Genomic DNA, 15,227 nt, shown 5'->3' with positions numbered 1-15,227 from the left:
GACGCTTGACTTGTTCATGGAGCTTTTGATGCAATTAGCATAATAAACGTATCGCTGGAGCTAGAGGAAATGTTTAACGTGGAAAAATAGACATTGCATGGACTTGACTCTTTGGAACACTACTGTCTCCTTTACCTGCACTTTTATGTGGAATTGTCCAACATCTTCGATTGAAATAAGGAGATATGTAAAGATATATTGTATATAATTTTAGCCGTTACAATGTGTGATAGAAATTTAAAGGTAAGTTGTCACAACAAGAATAACTTAAACTCAGGTAAAAGTAACAGGAGGCCTAAAATCCCGTTTCGTTACCGTTACTTTTCAGAAAGGTACTGCGATACCGGTGGTGTTACTCAAGCCCTGGGTAAGGTTGAGGAGTTCCGTAGTGACATGCACGATGCCAAGTCGGGCTTTCCCATTCTAGGTCCATTTCAGGTCCCCTCCTTTTCATTATTTTCATTGTTACACCTCAGAAACTTAGAAGTAGTAATGTCAGTATGTCTTCCTATTCTTAAGATACAAAATCAGAACATTGTAGGAATGGTCAGGATTCCAGCCGTGTGGTAGAGGTATTAGACCAAATCTACTCTTGGGTTGCTAAGAGAAACTTGGCATTGAACAGATACTAAAATTGTCATTTGGATCGACGTTATCAAGCACTTTGCTTATAGATAATGGAGAAAAAAATATTGAGCAGGTCTCATCTATGAAGGATTAAGGTGCAGTCCTCCAAAATAATGGAGAGTTCGATGGGCATTTACAGTTGAAAGTTGGTAAAGCTTTTCAAACATGTGGTTGGATATATCGCACGATTAAGTCTAGAGATCTCGATGCTTGCTATGTACAAGCCCATTTTGTCCGGACGCATCTTGAATATGGCTCGCCCATTTGGGCTCCAATGAGTTCAGCAGGTTTGCAAAAGGTCGAGCAAGTCCAAAGACGTTTAACTAGGAACATCACAGGAATGAGAGAGCTCTCGTATTGGGAGGGACTGAAAATGTTGGGACTGTAGAGTGTTCTGAAAAGGTACGAAAGGTATCTGATACTGTACGTTTTCAAAAGCATCCATGAGCCTTGTCCCAACCCAGGATTTAGGGTCAATTCCAGTGACCGCAGAGGCTTAAAGTGCGCTTTGAGAGCCCCTTCAAGCCCTCGAGAATCCAGGGTAGTAAGAACAACGAAGTCCACTTCTCTTCTTTCTCGGGCTCCTTCATTGTTCAATTTGCTGCCCGCAAATATTCGTAGGCGTATGTAGGCATTGATCCAGTAGCAGGATTTAAGTCGGACTTGGACAAGTTTTGACTTAAATTCCCGGTCAAACTGAAATTTAAGGGTTGGCCAGATCAGCCACCTCTAATTCGTTGGTCTATCAAATAATGTATATGAATAAAAGTTAAGTAAAATGAATAAATTTCTCGTGTTGACCTGTTGGGATTCCAATCCCAGTAGCGATAAGGAAGTCCTCAAAACAAAGACATGTGTAATTGCATCACTATGGCATTATCTAGATGAATATAGACATGAAATAACTGAAGCTTTACAAGGGAAGTGGCGTTTTGCTTTTTTGTCACAAGCAAATGTCTTACGAAAAGATTGGGATAAGCGTAGCTGGCTAGCAAATTATTGCCGTATTGTGCAAGGAGTCAAGATTAGCCGGTATCCAAAATATCCAGTATTCCACTCAGGGATGAATTTCCCACTGCAAAAGAGTAGCCAATTGTTTGACTTTTTTCAAGTATCAAAATGCAGCAAATGTAGAACAATCGTCAAACTTCAACATCAATGTGAATTGCTTAAATAATTTGACAAATAAGTCAAAATCGTTAATTTGTGAAAGAAATAGACAAAAACGCCGGAATTTTCTTAATATGCCTTAAAAGTGCAAAATATTTCCCAATGAATATTCATTTTTTACTATTTTCGTAGCATCCACTCATTAAATTGCATGCTTTAAGATTTGAGCCAACTTGCTTTGATAACACAGAGAGAGCTTTCACTAGATGAGTGGACATCAGCGTAGCTAAGCCGAGTTTTCTTTTTTGTCGAAGCTCTTTGACCGATTCATAAATAGAAACAGGCTTTAAGGTTCTGGTGTTTGAGACCAAACTGCACCTCTTTCATTATTATCATAATCACCCATTCTTAAAACTTTAGACTTTTACTACATAAACCAGAAACTTTCGATATTTACATTTAAAGCACCATAACTCAACATTTTTTCGTAAAAACAAGATTTTATTTTCCGCTTCTAAATCGCTTTTTCATAACGTATGGTAGTATCCCATGCGACTGTGGCCTAGCTTTGGCCATTGCCAAGTCCAATCCTTCTGTTAAAGATATCCATGGATAACATAAGCACGAGTGCTTGAGGAATGACACTTAAGCATAGAGGACGGTAGGGTAACTTTAGTCCTGCCGTTGAAAAGACTATTTGCTACGTAATAAGGACCTCGAACCTTCGCCTGACAAATAAATTCACAGATAACCAATTCCCAATAAGGAAAGTGCTCAAGTTACTTTTATTGGACTATGATCATTAATCCCAAACGGTCTCTTTGTGTAAGTCTGTGCTCCAATCAAACCCTAGCACGCGGTATTAGCTGAACGAAAGTTATTAGGTATTTATCAAGCTACTGTTTCTTTTCATATGCTAGCACGATGTGGTCCAAACTTGACGTTATTTCGATCTTATTATACGCCGTGTTTTATTTTTTGCCTTCGTGCTCAAATTGCAATGTGCGAATTGGACAATGGGAAGTGTATACATTTCCTGCGGATCGTTGGCACAAATTTGTGAAGTTTGTGGTTCCCACGAAATCCAAGGCTCTCCTGGAATGTGGAGCCTTTTGTCAAGCCAAAGGCTGTGATATATTTTTCCTTGATTTTAATCAATGTTACATAGGGGATCTGACCAATTCTGAAACCATTTTAGCTGAACAAGGATTTTCAATTGATGGTTACTTGAATATTGGTAAGTATGACCTCAACGTCTCCATATACACAATTTGTGTGGTTATTTATTGATCGCGGCATTGAAGATCTGATTATCACAGTAATTCGCTTTGGAACAACTAGTTTTCGTGTAAAAGCGGCATTCCTTTAGCCAAAACCAAATAAGCGATTTTTTGCCGATTGCCTTATTGCTACTGAGAATAGAATCCCCAGCAGGTCAAAACAAAAAAAGACTAATTTTTCTTCACTTTTGAAACTCCTTCCGTTCAAGGCAAATGGGTTTAAAGCTATGATCTTTTTCTGTGGTGTTTAAGAGCGCGTGTAATGCACGTACGATTTTCGAGGTGTATATTTTTAAATATTTCCTACAAATATGAGCTTAATGGCATTAAGTCAATAAAATATTTTGCATTGAATATGCTGCTGTAAACTTTTGAAGGTGCATTTTTGAATAAATATTTGCTTCAAATATGGAGTTAATGGCCTTAAGTCAGTAAAATATTTTCTATTGGATATGCTAGGATTGGGTCCTGATTTTGAGGTAAACAATTTCTCGTTAAGTCTTATAGGTCTGACCACGCACTTTGCCAAGTTACAATGACAAATTGGTTTAATTATTAATAATTTATAACCATCACTTTGTTTTTGTTACATTTTCTCTTATCCAAGCTTGAAGACCCTTTTGGGTCTTTTGAGGTCGATAATGATGCCATCAATAATGCAAAACATACGTATGTCGAACGTATTTTGTGATCAGAGCCATATTGTTAAAAGCGGAGTGGAGAGTGTTTGCTCAGGAAAAAATCGTACTTTACTGCACACATACGTTTTTCGATCCAAGATTTACTCTCAAATGCAAGAGGACTATGAAATTTAGTGACGGCCGATCCCTCTCACTTCGAATATTGCGAAAATATTTGAAAAGATAGTAGATTTCAAACTTGTCAAATTTCGTAAGGTCCATCAAGCCATTTCTACCACCTAAAACCGGTTTCGAGTCCATTTTAGCACTTACCCAACTGATTGAGCATTTAGTGAAGCACATTGGGGGTCCAAAGAGCCATTTGGGCCACCATCAATGACGGTATTCTGTCCATGGCAAAGGCTCGGCTCTCAACCTTGCCTCAAATGCTGGCAATTTTCGCTTGAGGATGGCACAAGAAACTCTTAATGAACCTCCAGACCCCTAGCTCACCGTCTTTAGGTGAAGAGGGAGCCCTCAACAAAGTCGCCAGAATTCCTCGTGGTAGGAAATCAAATACTTCTTCTGAGTAGCGGTTAGGGGCTTGGAGAAAAAGGCCAAAGAGCGCTACTGACCGTTGGGGCCACGTTGAGCCACTTCCGCGCCCGTGGCATAAGCGGAAGTAGCAACAATGAGGAATGAGCGCCCTTTGTTGTCACAAATGACGCTTATGGTTCGCCTCCCGCGAGAACTGCTCGCACTGACTGCCTCTTCTATATCTGTAAAGGAGACCAAGGGCGCCACAGGGCGTGAGGGACGTGTCTTACAGGATTTTTCTGCGTACAAGTCAAGCGCCACAACGACATCGCCCCTTTCAGGCTTGCAGGCCTTGACCTCCAGGTTGGAGGACGGAAAGTCAACTCTGGTTAGAGACGGGAGCTGAGGGTGAGGAAGGGTGAGGAGAGGAGGCGTGAGGGAGCAATCTAGACATTCCCTTCTTCTTGTACTATTGTTGGGTTACACCTATCCCATACTTGGCATCCAAGGCGCAATGACCTAAGGAGACTTCGTGTTGGCGCCGTACCTGGTGTGATTCCGGCAGAATTCGTCGTCCCTGGCGCACGCAATTGAATTATCCTTTGGCACCACGACCTCGAACCGGCGTGCGCAGTTGACAGCCAGGTCCGGGTCATTTGTGTCACTGTGCTCAAAGTCCTGTGGAGGCGCTACCATTGCAGCCATGCACAACCCAACAGATCCAGAGGAAAGCCGCTGGGAGACATGGCTGGCCTTCTTGCAAATATGAGTGAATGACATGTTTCCAAAACTGGCGCTAGGGGCAAGGATGACGTGCACGTTGTGAGGGATGAAACGATGGATGATATGTGCTTTCCTGAACCTGACAGGGTCAGTTTCCAGGGAGGGCAGATGGTTGTTGTGCAATGGCCCGTATTTTCCACTGCAGAAAGTTAGTTATGGTTTTGCGTTGTGGTCCGTGAAGGCCTTGAGGACGGCGTTCTTAAGGGTACTGTGCCCATTGGGCATGGAGGCAATATCGACGGAGATGACAACCCAGTAAGTGCTGATGGTCCTCTACTTGAGGCAGCCCCATAGCATGGCGTATTTGGTGGTGTCTGAGGTGATCTTTAGGTGGGCGTCATTGAAGGCGTTCTCAAGCTGAATATTCCACCTCAGCCTACTAAAGAGGCAACATACTGAATGAATGGATCACGTACAGGTCTACCATTCACAAGGGAATTGGACCCAAACATTGACTTTACATCAAAGACTGCCATACAGGATCCACTCTATGAGGAAGTGGTTTGAGCCTTGTTACAAGGTAAGGATCTGTGAGCACACCCTTTACCACATCCGGCTTTGGCTTACAAGAATAATTGGGATAAGCTGTGTGTAGAGTTATATGACGTGCGCTCAATCGGTTTCGAGAGAGTGGCTAACGTGAAATCAGACTTGAGAGCAGGTTTGATTGGAGTCGACTTGTGGAAACAGAATAAAGAAGTAAAAACTCATTTCTATTATTTCGTTCTTCAACTCGCGTCCTCTCGTAACTTACGATGGCGCAATCGATTTGAACCAAGTGTAAAACGAAAGTAAAATTGTTCAATATACAAGCAAGTGTTACGTGTCAGCCATCATGGATTTGAGTGACATAAACACTGCAATTGTGGGCGACGTCAAACAATTTGAGGCCGCCAAACTCAAGTGCCGAGGTTTGAAAACCTCCTTCAACAATAAGTTGAAGACAGCCATGCAATCGGCCAATGACCTCAAGGCTGAGATAGTCAATGAGGGAGTAACCGAGCTACGTGACGTGAGGGCCAAATGTGAAAAGGCCTATACATTGTTAGATAATGCGTACTGCTTCTGCTTGGCGGTTGTTACTGATGACCAAGCCACCACCTCGTTTACCACAAAAGTGAGCGATAGGAATTGAACGAACAGACGGGAGACGGGGAGGTGGGGTGGGATTTTTGATTAAATCAAACCACAAATATAGCCAACCTAAAAACCTTGAATTAATGGATGAAGATTGTGAGGTAATAGGAATTGAATTAGGAAAAAGAGTCTTCCTCTCTGTGTACATACCACCACATGCTGACTTTAATCGAGCTTTCCACAAACTAAATGATATTCTAGCAAACACTGGAGGAAAATCAGTCTTTCTTTGTGGAGATCTGAACATTGATTTGCTGAAAACATCTAAGACTCTTACAGACCTCATTGGCCTTTTAGGACACTTTAGTTTATCACCCCTGATCAATGATGCTACAAGGATTACCGCACACTCCCGCACTTTAATAGACAATATCTTCACTAACTGTTCCGAGGTATTGTCCTCTGGAATACTTGAATGTGACGTTAGTGATCACTTTGCAACTTTTACTTCAATAAGCATGAAATCAGTAATAAGTAAGACCCTGTCCAAGGAAATAGAAATTAGAGACACAAGAAAACCTAATCTAAAAAGACTAAAAGATTTATTGCAAGCCAAAGACTGGGTGTTAGATATGGAAAACCCCAAGCAGGCATTTAACAATTTTGAGACAACGTTTTCTCAGATATTTGATATAGCTTGTCCAATAATAAAAAGACGATGCAATAAAGGGAACACAAAACAAAATGCTTGGATGACATGGGGACTGATGACGTCACGAAAACAGAAAGATAAACTGTTAAATAAATTCAGGAAACATCCTAATATAGAGTCAAAAACCACCTATGATAGTTACGCTAAATTATATTACAAGCTAGTGCGGATAGCCAAAGAGATACATTGGAAGAACTTTTTTAAAGTGAATCAAAAAAAATTGAAGACCCTCTGGAAGGGTGCGAATGAACTAATGGGTAACACGACAAAATCACAGACAGTTTCTTTTAGTCTCAAATCTAACAAAGAAAACCAAATCACATCTGATCCAAAAGAAGTTGGGACAATATTTAACAACTATTTTGCAAACATAGGTTTAACTTTAAACGGCAATTTTCCCTCTCATAACGCAGAGCTCATGGGTGGATTAGGACCCAAAAAGTCGAGAAATTTTTATTTCAAATGGGTAAAATGTAAAGAAATAAAGGCGGTGATAAATGAGCTCAAGTCGAAAAACAGTTCAGGAATGGACGGTCTGTCAAACCGAATTCTAAAACATATAGCTCCAGCTTTAATAGTGCCGTTGGCGAGGTTAGTGAACATTTCTTTTGTGTCCGGATACATACCAACAGAATGGAAAACTGCAAAAGTCATTCCACTTTTTAAATCAGGTGACAAATCACTACCTGGTAACTATCGCCCTATAAGTCTTTTGCCAAGTTTCTCCAAGGTTTTAGAAAAAATTGTTCATAAACAAATGGCTAACTTTTTAGAAGTAGAGGTTCTCCTTTACCCTGAACAGTTTGGTTTTAGAAAACAACATAACACTATGCATGCAGTTCAAAAATTTCTACAAAATATTTCTGCTAATCTCTGCGACAAAATGGCACTGACTATATTTCTGGACCTCAAAAAAGCTTTTGATTGCGTTGATCATGGTATATTGATAAAAAAACCGGAGTATTACGGATTCCGCGGTAGGTCCATAGTTTGGTTCAAAAACTACCTTTCTGAGAGGTACCAGTATGTCGAGGTAAATAATGTTAGGTCCTTGAAACTGAAAGTTAAATGTGGGGTTCCTCAAGGCAGCATCCTTGGACCTCTCTTATTTCTGATCTATATAAACGACATGCCTCAGCATAGCAATTTGAAATGCATTATGTTTGCTGATGATACGACGTTTCAATGTTTTGAAAGCCAACCTGATAAACTAGAGGAGAAAACAAATGTTCAACTGGAACGTATTTTCAAATGGTTAGAAATAAATAAATTAACTTTAAACATAGATAAATCTAAATTCATGATTATCAGGCACAAAAATTGTAATTTTAACTTCAATATCAATGTAAATGGATGTAGGTTAGAGGAGGTGGGTTCCACCACTTCCAATGAAAAATCCATACGATTTCTGGGAATGCAACTCGATAGCAAACTCAACTGGCACTGTCACATTGATAGTGTAGCAAACAAAATTCGAAAAATTCTTTTCAGTCTGAACAGAATTCGCAAGTCAGTGCCCAAAACTGTAAAGAAACAACTTTATAATGGACTTATCCGAAGTGTTTTGGAATACGGTATTGAATTTTATGGCCAAAGTACGAAACTGAAGATCTTGTCCATACTCCAGAAAAGAGCTATACGTTGGATAAATAATGCGAGGTGGTTTTCTCACACTGAATCTTTGTTTCATGAGTCCAAGCTCTTAAAATTGCAAGATTTGCGCACGCTTAAAATCGTTCAAGTGATGAGGCAGTCGTGCTTGCAAGAACTTCCACCATGCATTAATATTTTCAAATGGAAAAATAATCCTCGGCTTGGCGGTTGGAGAGCAATTACTCCAGTTGCCAAGTCGGGACTTTTACAAAGACTACCGAATTTTGCTTTTCCCAACGAGTGGAATAATTTCAACCCTCCAGGCATTGATCTAACCAGACTTAAATTCACCCAAACAACCAGAGATTATCTCTTACAGAAGTACTCTATTGCTCCGTGCAAACTCAAAAATTGCTATGTATGCCAACAAAAATCCTAAGAAATGATTTTTATTTTTATTTTTTATTACGATTATCAGCCGCTCAATCTCATCAAAACACTCCATGCACCAAATACAATTCTAAACCTATTAATTTTCCTCCCATTCCTGAAGTCGTCTCACATTTTCTAGTAAACATAACAAATTAACACTGAAATTATTTGCTTTGCTCTGTTTTTCATGTTCTTCTTTCTGTATCTTTTTCTTAGTCCCTTCTTTTCTTATAACTTCAAACCGATATGATTTCCTACAAGCCTTTCAATTTGATTTTGTAATTCTTCCAACTCACGTTATCGTGTTGCAGCTTGGCCTCTGTAACATTATTGACTATCTATGTCATGTCTTCGTTAATTTGCCCAGGTCCTGGTGAAAACAAGCTTTTGCTTACCCAGAACCTGAGGAATTACATGCTCATGAAATTTTTGATGTATCAAGATGCTAACTCAAAAATAAAATGCCGACATTATTTAATCATGATCAAAGTGTTCCTGAAATAAATCTATCTATCTATCTATCTATGCTCACGATGACATCACCAAGATGCGCAAGGTGGCAGAAGCGGCTCTCGCAGCGAAAAGGGAGGCTGACAAGGCCGAGCTTGAATTAGCGACAGCCCAGAAAGCCACAAAACCGCAAATCATTATGCCGGCATTTAATATTGCCCTGAAGCCATTCGAACTCTCCATTTCGAATACACTGGCAGAATACCGTTCATGGAAGGACGACTTGAGGTCCTTCTTTCGGTCAAACCATCTCGAGGATACTTCCATCTTCGAACAGAATGGATACGTCAAAAGCTGCCTCGATTGCACCCTTTCGGCAGACATGACGTATAAGATGGACCCGTCCAAACATGTGAACGATCCAGTGAGTGGAATCATGGCCCTGATTGAGGAGGCATTTGTGGCGGCCTACCCGACCATGTCAAGAAGACTTGAGTGGGCTTCTTGTAAACAACAGCCAGGGGAGGAACCGGATTCCTACATGAGTAGCTACAACGCGATTATGAGGGAGGCAGATTTCAAGAAGATGTCGGCCGACGATTTTGCCAAATTCGGCCTCATATCGGGGATAAATGATAAATATGAGTCCCTCCGTCAAAAGCTTATGGCAATGAAGGATACCACGTATGTTGAGGTGCAACAGAAGTTGACAACATATATGGCAACTAAGAGGACAAACCGGAAGATGGGGGAATCTTCAGCCAAGGTAATGACTGTGAAGAGCCAAGGTCAGGGAAAGTCGCCCAACCAAAGGACCCCATTTGGCCCCCCTCTGAATCTTCCTATTCCCGCACACATCAAGATCACACCTGAAACTAACAAGGGACGGTGTTCCAAGTGCGGACAATCTGGACACATGGGACGCGATTGCTCTCAAAAGAATACGGCGAGATGTACAAAATGTGACAAAGATGGCCATTGCGCCACAACGTGTCTGGCCGAGTATTTCAAGTGGAGCAAGCCATTGGATAATGGTGGCCAAGAGAAAAAGGCACCCTCTGGAAAGGCTCAGCAGATTTCGGATTTGGATTGACTAATACCGCGCCCGGCACCTGAGTTACCAGTGAAGATGACATCTCATGGCCAGAAAAAGACCAGTTTTGTCCATAATGCGATTGCTGACTCTGGGGCTTCAATATCGATCATATCTAATGATTTAGTGATGGAGTACTACCTCCTTGTTAATCGCAGTCAAAAGATGGAATTTCGCGCGGCGAATGACGATGTCATGAACTGTGAAGGCTTGGTGAAGTTGACGTGCACTGTGGCACATAGTGGAAATTCGGCAAATGTGATATTGCTGGTTTCGAAAGATATTTCGCGTGAGATTTTGCTCTCGTATGGAGTGCTCACAATGCTCAAAGTTTTACCTAGTGACTTTCCATTCGCCAAGTGTAAAAAGGTAGATTCAACACCAGAAGAGTACACTGATATGAAAAACCATTTAGTGGCGAAATTCAGTGGCATGGTGAGTGACGAACTTCCGAGTGAACCAATGAAAGGGGAACCCATCAGCATTGAACTAAAAGAGGGCCCCAAGACGCCGCTACAGTTAACGCGTGCACGGTCTTTGGCGATCTATTCCCAGAAGAAAGGCTTCCAATTGTTGAACAAATTGAGGGAGGCCAAAATCATTGAGCAGATAGATCTACCTACCGAGTGGGTGAGCCCGGCCATGTTCGTCCCGAAACCAAATGGTGAATTACGGCTGGTTACAGACTATACTTCTCTGAACAAGTATATTAAACGGCCGATTCATCCATTCATGAGCGCCAATGACACTATTTGTCAAATGGGCTCGGAGGCAAAATTTTTTGCAACCCCAGATGCAGTCTCTGGTTATTTCCAGATTGCCATTACTGATGAGGCCTCACTTCTCACAACTTTCTTACACCCGTGCGGGAAAGACAAATATTTGAGAGGCCCACAAGGTTGTTGCTCCACTCAGGATTGGTGGAACCGTGAAAGTGACAAGATTATAGCCGACTTCCAGGAATGGCGTGCCAAGATCGTCGATGACATTCTTATTTGGGCGGAAACTTTAGAAGAAGTTGAGAAACGAGTTGAACTATTATTGGAAAAATGCCGAGAGTTGAACGTCGCTATTTCTGCTAAAAAGTTACAGATCGGTGATCCTGTGAAATTTGCTGGGTACATTGTGTCCAGCACTGGAATCAAACCAGATCCAGTAAAAACAATGGCAATTCGTGACTTCCCAAAGCCAACCGATGTGATCAGTTTAAAGTCTTTCTTAGGCCTAGCTAACCAACTTGGCAACTTCCTACCTGATTTGAGCCAGGCGACCAAGCCAGTTAAGAGTTTTGCTCAAAAAGGGCACAGCCTTTGTGTGGACCGCTGACATCCAAAACCAGTTTGAACTTGCGAAAAGCATTTTTACATCGGAGGCGATAGTGAAATCTTTCAACCCACGGTTGAAAACAAGTATCTTGACTGACGCGTCAAAGTTACACGGATTGGGTTACATTCTACTGTAGTGAAACACCCTTTGATGAAGTTATCATCGAATGACCATGGCGACAGACAGAGCAATGATGGCGACAAACAAAGGCGCCAGTGCGTCCCAAGACGGAAATCTATAAATTGCCAGGCCCAAATTCATAGGCCTGAAAAGAGTGCCGTGTGCAAGCCAAGAATCAGACAACTACAATCAGGGTTCCCGAACATATAACCGCAATAGAATCGGCGTATAAGAAATGTACCCCTTTAACCAAGTGGCGCCCCTACTAACCCAAGGTCATGTAACCTATGTTAGGAATTTCCCCCCCACCCGTCGTGGAATACAAAAAAAAGAGGTAAGAAGGAAAGCTCCGAACAAGGGAAGAACTCAGTAGATATCCCCGATCTTAACAATCATCAACTCTGACTCAATAAGCCTCCATCATATAGTAAGGTCTACTATTGTAAATAAATTAACCTTTACGTTTCGAACACTCCAGCTTCGATCATTTTGTCACCGGTCAATTCGGAGTCGCTATCCGTTTCATCACACTACTAGAGTGGGAGAGAGATGGCAACATCCGTATCATCCAGTGTGGGTCATTTGCGTTAACCCCGGCGCAACGAAATTATGCCGTCATTGAGCTTGAAATGTTAGCTTTGACACGCGCTGTGGAAAAGTTCAAATTTTGCCTTCAGGGGTCCGATAATTTCGAAATAATAACGGATCACCGGCCATTGGTGGGCATTATGAGGAAGCCATTGAATGAGATTGACAATTCTCGCTTGTCGCGGTTTCGCCAGCGTTTATCCTCATATAATTGCCATGTGTCATGGGTTGAGGGCAAAGTTCATCTTGCTGCGGACGCGCTTTCGCGTTACCCAATTTTTTCGGCCCAAGAAGAAGACGAAGAAAATTCCCAGGCTTTTGCAAAACGCGTAAATATTTCTGATCCTCGTCTTGCCAGAATTGTGGAATCGGCTAACGACGATGAGAATTATCAAGAAATGGTTGCGACATTGGAGAAGGGAATTGGACCGAAAGCAATTAACAATGATCGACGTCCGTCGAAATTGCTGAGTGGTGTCTGGAACGAATTATCGACATTCAACACCCCAAAGGGCAAATTAATTGCCATGAACGATCGTGTTTTTGTACCAAAAGCTGAGCGGAATATGATTTTACCTAAGTTGCATGTAACCCATCAAGGAATTGTGAAAACCCGGATGGCAGCCAGAGTGGCGTATTATTGGCCTGGTCTTAACAACGACATCAAAAATATGATTGATAAATGTGAAGTTTGCCAAACTTATCGACCATCGCAACCTAGTAACACTCAACTTCAAGTGATTGCTCCGTTAACGAGGCCAATGGAGTTGTTGAGCGCTGACTTGTTTGAATATGGCGGGAAGAATTATCTGCTCATTGTTGATGGATTTTCGGGCTACATTATGGCAGACAAACTTTTGCATACGGCTACTAGTGATGTGACGAAAATATTTGATAAATATTTTAACTTATTCGGTTAACCGGAACGTGTGTTGTCAGACAATGGCCCACAATTTCGTTTTGAATTAAGCGAATACCTCCGTGACCGCGGACGTATACATCTGACGAGCTCCCGCTATTTCCCTTCTAATGGCCATGCCGAAAGTGGGGTGAAAACAGTGAAGCAGTTGCTAAAGAAATGCATTGACGAAGGGAGCAATTTCGACGGAGCATTAGCTGAACTGCAACGTCAGCCACTCCAAGATGGTAAAATTCCTTCCGACTTATTTCTTCATCGCTCTGTTCGTGGAGAATCATCGAAGATCATACAGCCTCAGGCAGGCCCTGATGTGTCAGCTCATTTAAACACTTTAGATATTGGTCAACTAGTGCGCGTGCAAGACCCAAAATTGAAGAAGTGGGACAGAACAGCAACTATCCTCGATATATGCGTCAATAAACGCTCATATACGTTAGAAGACTCGCAAATGGAAGCATATTTCGACGCAATCGCATCTTCCTAAAGCCAATTGGCGAAAAAGAGGACGAAAAAGAGGGCAAAAAAGAGTGCGAAAAAGAAGGCGAGTTGAATGAACGACTCGACAAGAATGTTGAGAATGCTGTGGAAGAAGACGACGCGAATATGACCTTGATTAATCCAGTCATAAATAGTGACCCGGGAGCAGTAAATGACACTGACTTCTTTATTAGGTTTCCACAAGTCGACTCCAATCAAATCTGCTCTCAAGTCTGATTTCACTTTAGCCGCTCTCTCGAAACCCATCGAGCGCACGTCGTATAACTCTTCATCTCCCCCATGTTTATACTTACATGTGAGTAGAAATACATAACATAATAATCCCAGATTGTCAAATATCACTGTCAACCACAAAACGGGCGTCCCTGGGGAGAGAAGATGGCACATTCATGTCCCCTGCTTCAGCGTCGCTCCGGTGGATTCTCGGTTTCCTTGGTTGACGGGCCTCAGGGAGGTATTCTATCGTTAGGAGGTGTTTCATTCTATCAGAGAGGTCCATGTTTGCCTTGTGGGCGGCCATCGCGTTTCTTCCTTTCGATACACTTGCGGAGGACGAAGATGACTGCAATGATCGCGACCAGGATGGTGGATATTTCGCCCACTAATTGTATCGCACTTGCCCCGTTGTACGAAGTGTCGTAGGTTGGAGCTACTGCGTGATAATTAAAAAGGGACCACCCTTCCTTAACACACACATGTCGAGTCTGGTGCTCAACGAGGGTTGCGTTCGTCTTCGTGACAACGTCGCGCCCCGCCTCGTTGATTTTGGATAGACCGTGACCCATTGCGAGAATGTCACTTGGCTTGATAACGATCAGGTTTTCCTGAAGGACGAGTAGAGCGACGGAGCACAGGGAAGTCAGTGTCATTTACTGCTCCCGGGTCACCATTTATGACTGGATTAATCAAGAGAGCGGCTAAAGTGAAATCAGACTTGAGGGCAGATTTGATTGGAGTCGACTTGTGGAAACCGAACTCGCGTCCTCTCGTAACTGATACGACTGTGGTATGATGAAGATTATGGAGTCATTTTGGCCAATGCTTGGGTTGTGGTTCCTTTGACCGCTCAGAGGATGATCCTAGATGCCCTACATCAATCTGATCAGGGCGTAACAAAGCTCAGAGCTGCTGCCCGTGTAGGATACTTTTGGTCAGGAATGAACATCAAGATCGCCCTCCGAATTCAACAATGTTGGTTGTGTCAAGAAATTCGCCCTAGTCAGCCTATGGAGTTGATGCAGAAATCTGAATTCATCAGACCATTTGAATGTCTTTCGATGGACCTGTTTCAAGCAGCCGGAAAGGATTACATGGTGTTTGTTGGTCGATTATCAAACTAGTTGTCTGTCTTCACTTTGAAAGATCTTGAAACTAAGGCCATAACGAGGCATCTTTTGGAGTTGTTCTTGGACCAGGGAATTGCATTCACTTTTAGGACGGATAACGGCAACCAATTCCCTTC

At 42.2% G+C, this 15,227-nt stretch overlaps 1 protein-coding gene across 3 annotated transcripts in view; it reads left to right on the top strand.

Annotated features, from left to right (window-relative positions):
- The first annotated feature begins 2,641 nt into the window (after positions 1 to 2,641).
- LOC131891494 (uncharacterized) overlaps positions 2,642 to 15,227 on the top strand; it is a 38,987-nt gene continuing 26,401 nt past the window's right edge. For all 3 annotated transcript variants that reach the window (XR_009374409.1, XM_059241091.1, XM_059241088.1), the window contains exon 1: positions 2,642 to 2,974. Coding sequence is in view for 2 of the 3 variants with exons in the window: in XM_059241091.1 (XP_059097074.1) it covers positions 2,662 to 2,974 (313 nt within the window). In the remaining variant the exon portion in view is untranslated. The remainder of the gene's footprint in view (positions 2,975 to 15,227) is intronic.

Source organism: Tigriopus californicus, chromosome 12, assembly GCF_007210705.1.
Source record: "Tigriopus californicus strain San Diego chromosome 12, Tcal_SD_v2.1, whole genome shotgun sequence".
Taxonomy (NCBI): domain Eukaryota; kingdom Metazoa; phylum Arthropoda; class Copepoda; order Harpacticoida; family Harpacticidae; genus Tigriopus; species Tigriopus californicus.
The sequence above is the reverse complement of the archived record's forward strand: the minus strand, read 5'-3'. Positions and strand labels throughout refer to the sequence as shown.